We start from the raw sequence: 18,915 nt of genomic DNA on the forward strand, positions 1-18,915 counted from the left end.
GACCCAAATAAACAAGGCACTATTGGTACTCTTATGTTAAATTGCATATATACTTTAATAATTTTTTAAAAGCTGCCTATAATAGAGATTTGTAGTTTCATACGCAGTCCTCTTTTTATGTTGGCTGTATGTGGCAATGTCCCTCTTTGTTAAGGTTTGTCAAGTTCATAATAAAAAGAAGAAAAGAACAAAGAAAGAAATAGAGCATTTGGTAGTATCCTTTTGAAGAAGCTGGCCTTACCCCACCCATATGCAAATCTAACCTTTCTGATATTTCAGCCCTATAAACCCAAAGACAGAATTTCAACAGGAAAATATTTACTAAAGACTTTCTCCTTTATAATCTATTGATTTTAATATCCTTACCACTTCTGTTGAATGTCAATTTTATCCTGAAGACTGCCATTTCAAATTCGAACACATTTTATTTATTTATGCCATCCAAAATATTAGTGCTAGAAATTAATAAAGTTTGAGCTCCTTAATATTCTGATTCAAAGTTTAATTTTTTCATGTGTGATAAATGCTAGTAATTCCACTTGGTGATCAAGAAGTATAGTCTAACTAAGGACAGCAACAAGTATCACCACCTAAGGCTACCTAAGGTCCTTGTTCCTACATACTTAACCTCAGAGTACCTAGTTATAACTATCATTTAAGTAAGTAGCTAAGGACTTCTCCTCTCTCATTATTTGCATTCTAAAAGTCCAGCCACCATCAGATTATAAATTAATAGCCCCAAAGCTGGGCTATAAGACTTTGGGGAATTGGGGATTTTCTTCCCCTTGGGATATATAGCAAGATAAAGAATCATAACTAGACTAGGGTGAATAGGACTTTGCCCTCAGGTCAGTGACTGCCATCCACATATTTTGCATTTCAGTCTTTTGCTGATCTATACTTCCTCCAGCAGGATCTTCCTCTCAGGATGTTATATCCACTGCCCATGACACCTTCTTCCAAAGCCCTCCTTTCTCCCCTGACCCCCATGGGGTCAAAGTGCCAGATTCCCTAGGAGACAGATCATCCCTTCTCCTGAAATAACTGTGTCCACAATTTGACTTTCTTTTATGTTATTACTGCAACCCAAGTGAATTGGCTCCTGTGATAATAATTCCTAGTTACACCTTTTGAAACTCCACCCCTTAATCCCAGCCCTAACTCTATTCATCTCTCTTTTTAATAAAGGCTTGTGTTGTTTGTCATCACCTTCAGGGTAATTCCTTATAAGCATGGAGGTGGAATTATTTTCTCACAGTGTAAACTATTCCCTAGGAGTCAGTGAATGATTTGTGGAAGCCGAATTAACCCTTTGGGGCCACCAAGGGACCATTTAGCAAGCATTTTCTAAATTGCTAAATCAACCATAATAATGATTGCAGCTGGGTGTCTCTCTTTTCCATATTTAACAAAGAAGTGTGTTGTAAATTACACTTCAGTTGATTGCTAAGGCTTTTTGTGAGGGTAAAAAGAGGCTTAGAAATCACGTGGAATTATAAAGTCAACTCCTATTTAATTGTGTTCAGAGTTCCTGAATTGATAATTATCCATCAGCATCTACCCTTAGCTACCACCCAGTTAATCTTCCTTTAACACTACCTCAACTATCTCAATTTAATGCATACTATCCTTCCATACATCTCCTCATAGTTTTCCATGTTGCCAGTCCCTGTTCCCTCTTCTCCTCCCTTCCTTCCCCATCTTCTCCTTAAGTTTCCTGGTGAGAGCTACCCGTGACTTCATACTAGGACTTTTAACTTTGCTTCCCCACCACAGATGGCCTTAAGGAAAATCATGACAGCAAAGTGAGACATGGAAACAGGAACTGAAAAATAAAACTGGAGGCTGAGATGCTCCTGAATGTCCTAGCTTTCATATTATACCCTTTCCCTATTTTGATGACACAGTGTCATCATACAATCTATACTTGGTACTAAAGTTAGAAAGGATTTTACACACTTGCATGTCCAGCAGGAGGAAGAAGGGGAAAGAGAAGACTCCAAAACTATCATTTCAATGGCATACAAAATTCTAAATGAGGAAACTCTCTCTTGATGTAGATCAGCAATTGTTCTATAGCTTAGAGCCTTAGAGAGTTGCCTGGGGAATTAAGAGGTTAAAGGAATTTCACCCAGAGTCAGAGAATCAGTATGATTCTAAAACTGTCTTCACTGTGCCACACTGCTTTTCACTAAGCTCAGTCACCCTAAGGTATCAATGTATAAAGGTTAATGTCTTTCCCCTACCAGGCATTTTAACACATCACCACCAGAATCTAAGAAGTTGTGACTTCTGTGCTCAAAAACCTTACCTGACTTCCTCTTATCTTTCGAATCAAGTCCACACTATAACCTGGTATTCAAGGCTCTCTGCTTCACTGACATTTTCAACTTTAAAACATACTATTGCCCTTCGTGAATCTACTATTCCAAACAAATGGGTCATGATTCCATTGCCGTCTCTTGTTCTTCCCTTCCTCCATGCTTTATACATCCTGCCTAGTTAAAATGGTTTCCTTCACCCATCTCCTATCAAAAGGCAACCCATTTTTCAAGATCCAGTTCCATTGCTACCTCTTCCCTGAATCCTTTATTTAAGCAGAAATACTTTCTCCTCAGTCTGACTCCCTATAGCATTTATCATCATCAGTGGTAGTAGTCACTGTAGCAGCAACAGCAACAGCAGCAACAGCAGCAGCAGCAGCAGTAGTAGTAGTAGTAGTAGTAGTAGTAGTAGTAGTGGTAGTAATGGTGGTGGTGGTAGTGGTGTTGGTCAAGCTGGTCATGGTTGTGGCCATCATGGTCATGATAGTAATAGTAGTAGTAGTAGCAGTAATAGTAGTTGTATCCTACAAATATATTATCTCGTTTGACTCTCGCAACACTCTGGGAAGTATCATTTTTATTGTTATCCTCATTTTATAGTAGAGAACACTGAGATTAAGAGAGGCTAAGTGACTTACCCAGGGTCACAGAGCTGGGAAGTATCTGAAGCAAGATTTGAAATCCAGCCTACCTGATGCCAAGTTCAACACTCTATCTGGTGACCTTCCCTATTTTGTAATTCTTTATCGTCCTAACCATCAACCACAAACAGTTCTGGCAATATGTAGGACATCATGCTAGATGTTGGGGATACCAAGAATGTAAGATAGAGTATTATAGTACCAAAGACATTGTATCTAACCTGCTCAGTCCAGGTGGGAAAACAAAGCAAGATACACATAAACACAATCATTCAAACTAGCTTAAGTACCAGCCACACACATAAATGCTGCTGGAGTTCAAGGAAAGGAGCCATTGCTGTGGTTGGGCCAGTTGAAGATTTCTTAAAGAAAATGAGATCTTAGGTGGGTCTTGAAGAAAGAATAAAAGTTTACCTTATTTACCCTGCAGTATCATAGTCTTCTCTAGTGTCCAGAACACTAAAGGATTGTGGGTATTCAATAATGATTTGTGAGAGAAATAAGGATGTGTATGTTGTTTTTTTCAAATTCCAGTGAGATTAATTCCTTAATGCCAAGACCATGTCGTAGATCATCTTTCTATTTCTTAGGACCTAGTGGAGTGCTTGACACATAGAAGGTATTCAATAAAACTTGTTGAATTGAATCAAATTGTATAGTCTGTGGATAGCATTTTAAAAGTAAATTGGACTGAACATAAACAACCCCTCAGTTGTACCCTAGGATCACTGCTAACTTTTATTCTAGGCATTTTGACTTTTTTTAATCCAAGTACTGATAGTAGAGGAAATCAAATTAATTTAGGGTTCTGATTAATTGGATTCTGGTTAATCAAAATTATATTGTATATGTTAAATCCCAATTAATGAAAAATAAAAATGTCTTATGCTTAAATTAGATATACATATATATCAGTATTAGATTTTTAATCCTCCTCTGCTTTCCAACTCCTTATGAAATCAACTGAAGTGCCTTTTACATATACAAATTATTTTTGACATGAAAAAAGATATGGAGCTGCAATTATGTATATGATTTAATTAACAGTTGATCACTTAAAATAACTGTAATGAGCTTTACTAGGTTTCAGTGGTATGGTGGGATAAGTGGGGGGGGGATTTATAGGTTTGATTCTCTTGAATGTTCCAAATTTCAGACATTCGTTGGAGTTTGGTTTTGATTTATTTGAAGAGGAGCGTTTGGCTAGGACTCTTGACTTCATTGATATAATGTCCCACTGAGGATACTCTCTTTTCCAATTCAGGTCATCACCTACTCTATGACTTAGTTTTTAAGCATGGGCTCTGGGGCAATGATAGTGGAGTTTTTCAATTAAAAACTTTCCATAGGAGTCTATTCTACTATACTTTATATCTTCCTGAGAAACTAACTCATTGCCTACACCATGGTGAACATTTCTGTTTTATTCATAGAAATGGTCCTTTTAAATTTCAATCTTTTCAACTCTTATTTCTCTAATGAAACTACAAATATGAAAAGATGTCTAGTGAATTAACTAGCTAAAAAAATCAAAAGGAATCTTTTTAGGGAAATAAGTGGCACTGTGGAGAGAGGGGGCCTGGAGTTCAAATTCAGCCTCAGACACTTACTAGATGTGAGCCCTTGGACAGTCACTTAACTTCTGTCTGCCTGAGTTTCCTCATCTGTAAAATGGGAATAATAAATAGCACCTACCTCCCACGGTTGTGATGAAGATCAAATGAAATAATATTTGTAAAGTACTTAGCAGAATGCCTTGCACATAGTAGGTGCTATGTAAATGCTAGCTATAATAATAATGACAAATGTACTATTATCCTCATCTTGGATTTAATTAGTGAACTAAGAAAGATGATAGTGGTGGTCATAGAATAGTAGATTTAGAGCTAGAAAGGAACTCAGAGATGACCCCAAAGATGATTGGGTCCAACCTTACAATTTTACAGATGAGGAAAATGAGAGTCATTTTAAGTTAAGTGACTTTCCCTAGATAATTATCAAATTGCACAGTTAGTAATGGTCAAAGATGGCACTCAAACCCAGGTCTTCCTGATTCTAAGTCCAGTACTCTATGCATTACTTTTAATATAGCTTTAAGGTGTGCAAGGTCCCTATCTTAGAAATGTTGGTAATGTGAATATTTAGAGCACCTTTCCAGGAAGAAAAGTGGCCAGAAGGAAGGAAAGTCCCCCCAAAAATGGTGTGAATCTTGACCCGTGGGCAGAACTCATATAAGCAGAGTTAAGTGGGAAGGATATTTCACTCTGAAGGCTTTAGGGGATAGCATGAGCAAAGATTTGTAGTTAGATATGAAGATGGCACACTTATGGGGCATTTAGGAATCTAACTGGCCAGGAATATTTTGTAATTACTGACCTTGTCATTAGACATAGTGGTCCCTGTGTTATATCTCCCAAACAATAATGTTGACTGTGGCATGTCAGAGTAGCACCCCCAGACTTCACTTGCTTTCCAGATTTCTTAAGTTTAAGAAAAACCATTCCTGGATATTATTTCTACTACCTTTCTTTGTTGTGGTTGAGGGAGCCTTCCTTTGGGTGGAGTATTCTAACATAGTGTTAAGCAGTAACTGGTTGCAGGCATTCTTTCCCTAAAGAGTTGAAATGCCTTGTAGCCATGAAGAAGGCCCAAATCCCAATAATTTGCCCTGTTTCTTCATTTCTTCAAATGATTCTATTAACGGCTAGATGAGACTGGGGTTAATTAGCTCATAATGAGAGCAGAGTACCTAGGGAGAGGGGCCCTAAAAGGCTCAAAAGGAAGCCAGGCAGACAGGACTAAACTGAGTTGTAATAGTAGGAGAATCATCTGATCGTTTTCTATGTAATAGTGTGCATCTTAGTCATTCTCAAGTTGACAATGTCAATCCTTTCTTCTAAATAGAGATCACCAGCCCTGTACCCTATGAAAGGATCCTTACTTACATCTTCTTGTAAGAAGAGAGTGTGTCCGTGTGTGTATACGGTCCTTGGGCCTTAGGTCTTCTCTTCATGGCAGCCTTGAAGTGTAGAGATGACTCTGTGGTATATCCACAAAGTTGCAGTTCAGCTGTCAATTCAAAACTTTTTTTTAACCACACAAAATGAACCCTTGAGTCACCATGACCAACAGGAGTCAGTCAGAGGATATATGTGCCTTCTCTGAAGTGGGGCAGAGGCCTGTTCCATCATGCATTCCTTGAAGCAAACCTACCCCTGATCTTCCATGTGCTTGACAAGAATGCCTGCCATAGGACACTATATAGAAAATTCCTTTTTCTATTTACACTGTTAGAATAATTGCACCCTGCTTTCTTTGTTCTGCTCACTTCCCTTTACCTAAATTCATATATTTTCCCATGCTTCTCAGAAGTCATCATGCTCACTGTTTCTTACAGCACAGTAATGTATTATTACATTCATGTACCACCATTTATTTAACCATTTGCCAGCCTATGGGTATCTACTTTGTTTCCAATTTTTTGCTTCTATGAAAAGTAGCACTGTAAATATTTTTGTAAAGTCATCAAGTATTAACGTATACATAGATTTAATTTGTAGGCTCTCATCAAATTATCTGGTACATTTCCTTTTAACCTCTGTAACCTGTATTGGCCTATAATCTGTGATTATGGTGGGTTTTTACAAATGTTACTATACTATACTAGTACTATAATAGGTAGTACTGTATTATATACATATATTAGACATATATGTATGTATTACTACATTATATACATATATAATATAGTATTACATACAATATTGTATTATATACATGTAATACGTAGCCTAGTACTGTAACATGAGGTAGCCAAGTGAAGTTGCTTGCCAATTCTTTTGCCTTTCCAGGGAAAATCTGTATGGCAGACTTCCATTTCCCTGCTATGCCTTTATGTCTCCTGCTTTCATGTATTCAAGAATTTGAATAATTCAGGGTCCTCCAAAGGTAGTCATTGGTCACTAAACAAAGATCTCATATTTAAAAAACCAATAATAAAAATAAATAGATTGTCTAAAAACTATTGGACTTTTAACGTCCTTTTCTACCACTCTGCCACTGTGAATCAGAAGCAAACAGGAGTCATAGAGAACTAAGGGAGACTTTATATTTGTCATTGACTCATGAGTTGTGATGAACAAATAATTCATTCTCAAGTGTTTAGCCTATTCCTAATGAGATCTTCCACACTTAGTGTAGTCCTTAAGAAGCAGACATCATCTGTTGGTAGTGCTCTGCTTACAGCTTTTTCAGGGTGATAGAAGCTGCTAGTGTTTATTCTCCACGGGTGGATCCTTCCAGAACCCAAGTCACCTCAATATATATAGGAAAAGTCAATAGAGTAAAGAATTTCTATTGTCCAGGATACAACACAAAGTTGGATGAAAAGCCCAGAGAGCTGGCCCATCAGTTATCTTGCAGAGGCACTCCAGACAGGCAATGAAACAGGTCCAGAATTGAGGAAGAGGAAGAGAGAGCTGGTCCTAAACTTCTCACTCTAACAAAGTCCAATGTTTTTTAACCGTCAGTAGTCATTAGGGATACCATATAACTACATGGCCTGGAATAGCATGTTCTCTGAAGAGTTAAAGTTACTGGTCAGCCAAAAGACAAAGGAGATAATGCATGATGCTTACATATAACCAACAAAGAATTAAGAAGAAACAGAATGGAGGATAGCATCCCCAGATAACTTTCTCCAGAAAAGGAGGTGAGCTAGTCATGTAGGGACCACAAAGGATAATGAATGGACATAAGCCCCTTGAGGACAGGGACAATTTGTTTTTTTGTTTTTGTGTACCCAGTACTTCCCATGATGAACAGAGTAGGTGTTTAATAAATATTCGTTGAATTATTATTGACAGATCTTGGGTTCAATTGGTATTTTAAAGTGGCAAAAAAAAATCTAGAGAAAGCCTCAAGCATGTTGGATGGATCCCTTGCAGGGTACTTACAGAAACTCAATGAGTTTCATTAGATGACAAGATGTAGTTGGGTTACAATCTGCATCATTGGAAGGACTATCCATATAATAATACTGCAGATCTGTCAGCTCATCAAAACACAGATTAGCCTTCAGGAGCAACAGGGTTCTTTATCCTAAAAACTTTGCTAAAATGTCATTTCTGAGATATTTCATTGGGCTGTCTTGTCACTTCTTGAATATAAAAATACTTATTCTAGAAAATAGCGTATGTAAAGCAAGTGATTATATATGTGTAAGTGTGTGTGTAAATACACACACATGTATGAGCACAGAGGATACATAAGTATTCTATATTACCTAGACTGGAGCAATAGTTTTCGGTAATAGAAATTTGGTAAATCTTTATTGAATTGAACTGAATTAAATGACACTGTTTAGTTCAAATAAATTAGCATCAGTTAGCTAGCATTGAGATACCAAAGTTGAGCACAGAGATATCAGAACTAGTTACTATTTGAGATCCATCTAAACAAATTCCAAATGGGAAAAAAATTCTCAACTCCTACTATTTTTAAAATCTTTAGTGAATCATATTATACTCAGCATATATATGTCATTTGAAGGAGTTTTACTTCAGGGCCTGAATTTAATATTTATATATATGCAGTATATACGGCCCTCACTGTATGTAAGTATGAAATTTGGGAAATAGCCAACAACACATTCAAACAAGCTAAAGTCTGTCAAACAAGTAGAAAAGACAGTAAATTACAGTCTGTTTATCCTGAGTATGCCCCTGAAGCATTGTACATTTATTTGTACATGTGTATTACTATAAAGAAAAATAAGAAATTTAGATCTTATTTAAACTTACAAAACTACAGGTCTTAAAAGCCTAGCGTGGTCTTGGGGTTAGGCCTAGTACTTCTTATAGCTCTCCTCTTTCACTGGCTAGTCTTTTTATACTTGTCTTAAAAGTTAGACCTCTTGGGAAGAAGACAGAAGAAGAAGCAAGCAGGAACCTGACTCAGAATAGATTTCTTACAAAAAGTGAAGTCTAGCCACACTTTGCCATGACTGGCCCAATTTAAAAAGTGCTCCTAGTCTCCCCAATCCCAAAACACCCCTTCTCACTTCCTGTTCTTTATGTCTGCATTGTCTGGACTGGAAGTCAGACCAAACAAATTCAACTTCCAACAATGAAGAAAGACCCAGGTTGGCCCCACTGTTAGATCTGATGGAATTCTTGATCCTTGCAGAATATGCTTCCTCATCTGAGTCAGGGGCCCCAGGTTGTCTACTCTAGAACTGAGTTGTACTACTATCATGGCCAGAAGTCACTCTGGCCCTTTTGGGTCCAACCGTGTCTGAAGAGCCCTTTTTGAAGAATGCATTAAGTACAGCAAAAAGAACTCTGGATTTGGTTCTAGAAGGCCTGGCTTCAAATTCCAGCTCTTCCATTTACTACCTGAGCAACCTAAAATAAATTAATCAAACTCTCAGTTTTTTCCACCTGTAAAATGTGAGGGTTGGAAATGATGAACCCTAAATCTATGATAGGATGATGCCTCAAAAATCTCTTCCCTGACTCATTACCAGAATCTAGGTGGCACAAAGGAGAGAATCCTGGGCCTCAAATAAGAAGAATTGAGTTCAAATCTAGCCTCAGATGCTAATTAGCTATATGAACCTGAATAAGTCACTTAACCTTGTGTTCCTCAATTGTCAAATGGGGATGACAGAACCTACCTCACTGGGTTGTTGCGAGGATCAAATGGGATAATATTTATCAAGCTCTTAGTGCAATACCTAGCACATATGAGGCAATATATAAATGCTCATCCCCTTGTCCCTCATAACTGGATTCAACAAAGTACATCAGGTTCAACTTCATTATCTTACAGATAAGAAAACTAAAGCCTGAAATTGTGAATTGACTGACCCAAGACCCACACAGACATAAAATAACAAAGCCAGGATTCAATCTCTGGCAACTCTCAATCTAATGATCCTCCCGCCCCACCAAGAATGAACCTAATATCTACATGTCTCACTTTTCTCATCTGCAAAATAGAGGATTGAATGATGAAGAGGAAGGTTCTTTCTTCTTGTTGTTAGAAATGTAATTAGCTTGGTCTAATTTCTGATCTACACAAGATAGGAATGAAGAATAGGAACTGAGAAGAGGCAATTTGGGGGGTGGAGACAAGGGGCTCTTTAAGCAGCTTCTAGCCATATTGATAAAAGCAAAAGTCCCCTCCAGTTCTAAAATTCTGAGTCTAGGTGTGATATTCTTATCTCACCAACCTGACTGTAAGGTATGGTATTCAGGGCAGAAACTATGACACATACTTCTGTATCACCCACAGGAGCGAGCACCTTTCTGGATATATAAGCAATCCCCAGTATAAGACTAGTTGACTCATCTCCCTTATTCAGAGGGCCAACTTGTGCTTACAATTATTGAATCATATCACACACATACATACACACACACACACACACACACACACACACACACACACACTATCCCAGGTAGTTTAGGAGATAAACCAATATCTCTCTTTTCAAACTTTTTATATTACAGCAACAGTTTTATTTCAAGCACTGTGGGCAAAGGTAATAAGCCAGGGTAAAAAAATATGTAAATAAGCAAACACATTAACCAGGCATGGTACTTCCTAAATAATTACCTTTCTACACACTTGCATATGCCAACCAAGAAATCCAAAGCCATTATCCAAGAGGGGAAACCCATGTTTTGGTACACCCACCCAAGGAAAGCCTCATTTGTATGCCATTTATTGTTTATGTGGGTTCTCCATACGTATTTACAGAACAATTGTAAAAATAATGAGCATTTGCTATCACAGCCACAACAACATATGGGAAAGGCTGTTAACCTTCTGAGACAGCACTTAGGGAAGAGACACACTTTTTGCCGTGAGTGTTTTTACAGCCTTTCTTGGTGGGAGAGGGAAGAGGGGAGGCAAAAATATGTTTGGTGAGGTTTTCCTTCCGGGAAACAGGCCTATTTTTGTTTCAGCAGAGCTCATATGATCATCAACTCATTTGACTTTTTGAAGAATGGATTTTTTTAAACTCCTATAATTAGTTACATAAAATGAAAGCCAGTATGGTATAGTGAATAGAGCTGGCCTTAGAGTCAGAAAGATCTGCTGGCTGTGTGACCCAGGCCTGGTTACTTAAGTGCTTAGTGCTAGACCATAGCTTGCACAAAAGGTGTCACATACATTAGGAGAGGAAATTCCCCACACCAACGAAATCACCAGGCTAGACTCTATCCTCATTTATATCTTCTATTTTTGGTTCTTATCCCTACCATTGTCTCCATAGTACCAGTGTAACTAGCTTCAAAGGAAAATGTCAAAGAAATACATTTGCTACAGAGAAAGTTTGCCTAATTTTTCATCCAAATTGATTGAATTGGGTTGACTGGGTTGTATGTAGACTCAGACACGGAGATTCTGCAGAGAAAGAATGCAGTTTTAAAAAAATGAGTGCCACATTTTTGGAAGGTCTTTGATGCATCAGCATCCCAGGATAGTCAAATAAAATGGTGAAGGTCCTTGAGATCATGCCATTGAAAGATCAGTTAAAGGAACTGAGACTATTCGAAACAAGAGAAAAGACTTTATAGGGAACATGATAGCAGTCTTTGAGTTTAAGATGGGCTGTCTTATGGAAGAGAAATTAAACTTCTGCTTAGCTTCAGTGGCAACTTTTAACCAGAAGTAAGGAAAACTTCCTAACAATGAGAATTGACAAAAAAAAAAAAGCCCTCATCTGAGAGCTTCAGGAAAAAACTAGATCAAACAAGAGTTAGAGAGCATTATAGGATGTGAAATAGATAATTTTGATTATATTTAATTTAGAAGGGTTTATACAAATAAAACTACTACAGCCAAGATTATAAGGAAAGGAAACTGGGGAAAGGATTTTACAGCAAGTGTCTCTAATAAAGGCCTCATTTTTCAAATACATAGAGACTGATTGAAATTTATAAGAATACAAGCATTCCTCAATTGATAAATGGTCAAAGGATATTAATAGGTAGATTTCAGAAAAATAAATCAAAGCTATCTATAGGCATGTGAAAAAAATGCTCTAAATCACTATTGATTAGAGAAATGCAAATTAAAACAACTCTTAGGTACCGCAACACACCTATCAGATTGGCTAATATGACAGAGAAGGAAGATAACAAATGTTGGAGGAGACATGGGAAAATTAAGACACTAATGCACTGTTGGTGGAGTTGTGAACTGAACCAACCATTCTGGAACGCCACAGGGCATATAGATCCAGGTCTATATCCAAAATAGATCAAAGAAAAAGGAAATATCTATATTTACAAAAATATTTATAGCTGCTCTTTTTGTGGTGGCAAAGAATTGGAAATTCCCCATCAATTGGGGAATGAACAAACAAGGGGTGGTATATGATTGTAATGGAATACTATTGTGTTATAAAAAATGACTAGTCGGATCCTTTCAGAAAAACTTGGAAAGACTTATATGTACTGATACAAAGTGAAGTGTGTAGAACCAGGAGAACATTGTACACATAAGAGCGATATTACATAATGATCTACTATGAATGACTTAGCTATTCCGATCAGTACAATGATCAAGACAATTTGGAAAGACTTATGATGAAAAATGCCATTCACCTTCAGAGAAAGAGCTGACAGAGTCTGAATGCAAATTGAAGCATATTTTTAAACTTTATTTTTCTTGGAGTTTTTGGCTTTTTATTTTTTTTTTTATTTTTGCAATATGAGTAATACGGAACTATGTTTCACATGACTTCACATACACAATTGATATCACATTTCTTGCCTTCACAAGGAAGGGCAAGGGAGGGAGAGAAGTCAGAATTCAATTTTTTTTAAATGAATGTTAAAACTAAATAAATATTAATTTTTCAAAACAAAATTTAGAAAGAAAAAATTGGATGATCACTTGTATATGTTGTAGAAGAGACTCTTGGCCAGGTATAGGATAGGATGGTCACTGAGATCTCTTATAACTCAGAAAGTCTATGAACCTCAGAACAGGAACTCTATATTCCTCTGCAACCAACCTTTGCACTTAGAAAAATTGGTACAGACTTGGAATACAAGGCAGCAAATTGGAGTAGTGAATAGAGCATAGGCAGAAAGACCTGAGTCTGAATCCTACCTCAAACACTTCTTAGCTGTGTGACCTGGGCAAATGACATAACTCCTTAGTTTCCTAAATGAGATAATACTAACATCTACCTCAAAGGGTTGTTTTGAGGATCAAATGAAATTTCATACATAAAATAAATCAACAACACATCAACAAGCACTGATTAAGCTTTTACTGTATGCCAGGCTGTTTGCTAAATACTGAGGATAAGAAGAAAGGGGAAAATGGCCCCTGCCCTCAAGGAGCTCACATTCTAAAGCATTTTGCAGATGTTAAAGTGCCATACAAATGCTAATTATCGGTGGTGGTGGTGTTATTGTAGGAGTATAGTCAGACTGGAAGCAGACTAGCTACTACACCTTTATAAGTCCACCCTGTGTTTATTTTTCATATCAAGTGCTTTGCTGGCAAAGTAGATAATGTTAGACATGAGCAGTAGCTACATGTTAGGTATGTCCTGGCTAGGAAGGATCAATATCCCTGACAGGATTAATGAGGATGAGGAGAAGCTGGGTCAGAAGGATGTGAGAGAGGCATGCTAGCATTTTTAATACTTTGTCTTTGTATCTAAAAAAGTCAGATAGTGAAAAGCAAATGGTCCCAGGCATTCAAGTGTCCTCTAGTGTTCTCCAGGTTTGTTCCAGACAAGCTCAATCTAGGAACCACCTTACTACCCACTGGTCTCAAATGTTCCTTCCTTTCTTCCTACCACATAGCCAGAGATCATGAAGTCCAAATAGTTATGAAACTAAAAACCTTTTAGTTAACTGTTTTCACTGTTTGGCTAAGTAATTTATCCATTATCTTATTAAATGGCATGGACAGCTAGGTGGCATAGTGGATAGAGAGCTGGGCTTGGAGTCAAGAAGACTCATCTTCCTGAGTTCAAATCTGGCCTCAGACACTTACTAGCTGTGTGACCCTGGACAAGTCACTTAACCCTGTTTGCCTCAATTTCCTCATCTGTAAAATGAGCTGGAGAAGGAAAGGGCAAACCACTCCAGTATCTTTGCCAAGAAAATCCCAAATGGGGTCATGAAGAGTCAGACATGACTGAAACAACTAAACAAGAAACAAACAACAAATTAAATGGCATGGGATTAGTTCCAAAGAGTTCATAGGACTGTCAGAGTGGAGGGGACTTCTAGTCCAACTCCTTTAATTGACATGAAAGAAGGTTAAGAGCCAAATAGGTCAAGTAATTTATCCAAGGTCATAAAGTAAGTGGCAGATCCAGAATCAAACTCAGGTCTCTCCTCCAACTCCAAATCCAGTTCTCTTTCTACCACACTGCACTAAATCTAGGGCTATGCCTGGGATGTGTGGATAGGAAGGAATCACAACATGTCTACTCAATACCCATTCCAATGTAAAATTTGGATCTGTGTGAAATGAAGGCAAGTTTTGTTAAATGTTATAAAATGTTAACCTGAGGGCTATTGGACCTTCTTCCTTGTTGTCTGCTTCATCAGGAGGTGTCCAAAGAGACTCACTTTATACTCTGTTCTATCACCAAATCAAGAAAGATTGATGTGATCTCTTCTCCCAACATGAACCAATGCTATACAAAATCACATTCATTTTCAAGGTTTTGGGGGCAAAAAAGGAAAAATAATAGTTGCAATTCTCAAAATGACATAGGGAAATACATAAGGATGTATTTCATGTTTTCATAGTCCAGACCAAAGTGGTCCTCATAGATGGAACTGAATTTAGGAAGGAGAGTCAATAGTGGAAAATTCACTGTCCATCTACCACCTACTCTTCTCACCCAAGCTAAAGATATCCTGGTGTTTGTATCTTCCAGGAGTTTGCTGATTCAGTGTACCAGCTGGTCACACAGAAGTTTCAAGAATTGACAGACAACCTGACTTCCATGCATGCCCGCCACAAATCTCTGGCAGGAATTGTCATGACCAAAGGTAATTCATTTCTTTTTCCTTTTGTGATGGGAATTTCATCCTGGGTGGGAAAGATGATATATTATTTACCTGCTCCATATAAATAACATATACTCTTTTCTCCCTGAACAGCAGCCAAACACAGTAAGTGAGGTCCAAATGTAATGCAGAACATTATTTTGCCATTTAGGTAGTAGGGCCCTTTAAGCCATGGAAAGCAAAAGTTGGTGCTTAATCTTGCCCCAGACCTCTTTCCTCCTAAATCTAAACAATAGTGAAATGTACTCTTGCATAGCTCAGCATAGCCCGTACCTCCAACACAAATGGATAAGAATGCTTGCAATATAATTGCTTTAGATAATTATATTTATACCAGAGACCAGGACACCTGGTCTGATTTGTGTGATCTCTGACCTGTAATGATGGGGTGCTCGGGTGCTTGTGCTTATATTTGTGCCCCAGATGTCTCCCTAGTCTCAGAAACACTGTCTCTGACAACCACTCCCCAGCCTAAGGGCACTGTGCCTAGCAGTTATTCATGCATGGGCCTCAGCACGACCCTTATCTGGCTGCTCAGGCCCCAGCCCTCAGATCATGTCTCTGGAAGCCTCCCAATTCCTCAGTAAGTTCCTGTGTTGTGAGAAAGCTTTCCCTTGTTGCAGAGCATTCTCTCATCAAGACAGAGGGAGAGGGGTGTCCTTGACCAGCCCAAGGACTCTTCCTCCTGCCAGACTCCAAAGATCCATCCCCCTCCCTGTCTGGTATACTCCCTGTACTTTCCCATCCATAGCCCCCAAAGACACCTGTACCTTTGGATTACCTCATCAGTGTTCCTGGCATTTCTTTCCCGTGCTCTTTTCCATATAAACTCTAGCTCAACCCTTGATTGGGGCTGCTTGATTTGGATGTGCATACCCCTGGCAGCCACGCGCTAATAAATCCACATTTTAAATTACATCTGGGTTTTGCTCGCTGATTTCTCGGTACAACACAAATAGTCACAAAATAGGCAGATTTTTTCCTTTTGGATAAGTAAATTAACACACATTAGTCAGTGGCACTGGATTAGTTCAAAAAAGCTGTAGGATCATTGTATTTGGCATGTTGAAGAACTTAGAAAATCTTCTAATCCAACACCTTCATTTTACAAGTAAGGAAATTAATATTCCCTGAAAAGTAAAGGAACCGGCAGGAAAGAATGAAGACAAAAAGTAGCACCAAAATTTAAGCAAAATCTCAAAAACATATTGACAGGGAGAGCATAATTAACCCTATTTTAGAAAACTATCATTATGCAAATATTTCCATTCCCACAATAATAGGTAAAAAACAAATACCCAACTGGCTTTCCTCCTTTTTAAATTGAGGTTCCCTGCCCCCTCTTTTCTTTCTAAAGAAAAGTTTAACTGCTGAGGTTTTTGTCTTTTGTTTTTAAGCTGGAGGCATTAAGCTAAGGTTAGCCAAGGTCACCAAATAGCTGGTTTTGGATTGATGGGTAAAAACAAATCTTTTCTTTCCCACCCACCCCTCCACCTCCAGTAAGTAAGCCCTGACACCTTGGACTCTGGGCTCTGTCGACATCTAAATAAAGAGACCTTTCAGCTGCCCAGTTTTTGCCTCAGGAGCCTGGCAGATGGCTGCCACTTCCACAGGTGAACGAAAGCCCGGGTGCAAATGACCTTTCTGTGACAGAGGGGGAGGTGTTGATGGTCGTGTTAGGGTAGCTCTCTCTCCTTCCCACTGGCCAAGTGGTATTTGTGTGTCTTGCTCAGCGGCTACTAGCACACATAGCCTTCGTACAGTGTGAGAGAACTGTAGGGGACAGCGCTAGCTTTGGGGGAGGTGAGAAGGGGGAGGAGGGCATGAGCGAGGGCAGCAAAGGAAAGGGGGGGCAGTGGATGAGAGGTAATAGTATGTCACTCCTTCCAAAGCCTCTCATTCCTCACCACACTTCAGAACAGTTGCAGACCCATATGGAATGCCTTTCTGCTTTTGCTTGATTGTTTATTATTTTTATATTCCATTTCTTTTTCCCTTATTCCATTGCTTTCTTTTTTCTTCCTCTCTCTACTTCTCTAATCGTTTTCTTTAGGATATAATAGATATCATAGAGAGATAGATGTATGTACATATCCATATGAATATATATATATATATATATGATTGTGTATACTGTGTGTGCATACGTATATACATATATTGCATGTATTATATACACATATCACTTTCTATATGTTATCTCATTTGGTCCTCACAACAACCTCATGATCTTGGTGCAATTATCACTAGTTTCCAGAGGAAGGAACTGAGGCTAAGAGAGGTTAATGACTTACTCAGGGTCTCACAGCCAATAAGTCTTTGAGGCAAGATTCATACTTGGGTCTTCCTGTTTCCAAGCCCAACATTCTCTCCACTCTGCCACCTTGCTGCATAAACATCAATGGACTGGAAGCAGAAGGCTGGGTTCTATTTCTGGCTCTTCTATTTATTACTTTGTTTTTTAGCTTTGCCTCTTACAGATCTGTTTGTCTCTGTAAAATGAATGGGGTACACTCAATGAACATCAAAGTTCACTTAGAGGTCTAATTCCTATGATTCATTCTTGGATTTTTTATTTTCCAAAGTGTCAAAAAGACATAATCCATATTGGCAAGGAAGGGTCAAAACCTAATAATTTCTCTCCTCCCCATGCCCAAGTGCTGATGTGAGATGATCATCACAGAGGAGAGAAAATCTGATATTTTTTTCTGGCCGGTTTTCTTCAAGGCTTGCATTCACGACATTCAGGCTCAACAAGTCTGCCTAGTACACAATGGCAAAGGAGAAAGTTTCCCCTGGCAGGTATCGTCCATCACTCCTCCATACTACTCATTATTTCACAGTTGTCTTTCAGTGATGGACACAAGAGGACATTTTAGTCCAGAATACCTTATTAACTAGAGAAAGGTAAGAGCCCCTTTCGTTATAGGCATTGGCCACTATAGAGGAAGGCAAGTAAACCTACCACTGGGATTTAGGAATGGTTTGAACTGACTTGTTAGTTTTCCTGTCTGTTACCACCAGAGTGATGAGTGTTCAGACTCCAAATTGGAAAGGAAAAATCTAGCTGAAAGATTTCCTTCCCATGATGGCATTCTAGCCTATGTGCCAGGCATCATGGCATCAGGGAAGAAATAGGGGCAGGCAAGCATTAGAAAATCAAAATTGCGTATACAAGTTATCCCATTGGGGGAAAATGGTTATTGTTAAATCCTAGTGGTTATTTTAAAAACAACTTATTACTAATAAATACCTCACTGGTCATTAGATTCAACCATTTGTGATTATTTCTGTGCTTGTTTAACATTTCAAAACTGGTTGATTACACAATTATCAATTATTTGATTAAAGGTGATCATTTTATTGCTCATTCTAACTCAGTTTTTAGCCCTCATCTGAGATTTTATAAGTTCTGAGTCTGTCAGATACACAAACATCTGGCTGGAAAATAAAGAATCCAGCCAATCTTCTTTATATTTGTGCTGTATGTATCTTGAGGTAGCCACAGTGTGCTTATGATGCATTATTCCAATATCTAATGATAATACAAAGGGCAGCTAGGTGGCACAATGGATAGAGTGCCAAGCCTGGAGTCAGGAAGATTCATGTTCCGGAGTTCAAATCTGGCCTCAGACAAGTATTAGTCATGTGACCTTGGGCAAGTCATTTAACCCTGTTTGCCTGTGTTCCTCGTTTGTAAAATGATCCAGAGAAGAAAATAACAAACCCCTCCAGTATCTTTGCCAAGAAAACCCCAAATGGGGTCACAAAGAGTTGACCCTGACTGAAAAACAGCTAAGCAACAATAGTAGCAATGATGATACAATTTTGCATCCCAGCTGACAGTTCCAATAATGTGTTTGATGATCTATCCTGCTGCTACATACA

The 18,915-nt window shown here is 38.3% G+C and overlaps 1 protein-coding gene across 1 annotated transcript in view; it reads left to right on the forward strand.

Annotated features, from left to right (window-relative positions):
* ADARB2 (adenosine deaminase RNA specific B2 (inactive)) overlaps positions 1–18,915 on the forward strand; it is a 651,932-nt gene that overhangs the window by 542,989 nt on the left and 90,028 nt on the right. The window contains exon 4 of the mRNA XM_020990375.2: positions 14,895–15,009. Coding sequence (XP_020846034.1) covers positions 14,895–15,009 — 115 coding nt within the window. The remainder of the gene's footprint in view (positions 1–14,894; positions 15,010–18,915) is intronic.

Source organism: Phascolarctos cinereus, unplaced genomic scaffold, assembly GCF_003287225.1.
Source record: "Phascolarctos cinereus isolate Bilbo 61053 unplaced genomic scaffold, phaCin_HiC Scaffold_1;HRSCAF=81, whole genome shotgun sequence".
NCBI classification, from domain to species: Eukaryota; Metazoa; Chordata; class Mammalia; order Diprotodontia; family Phascolarctidae; genus Phascolarctos; species Phascolarctos cinereus.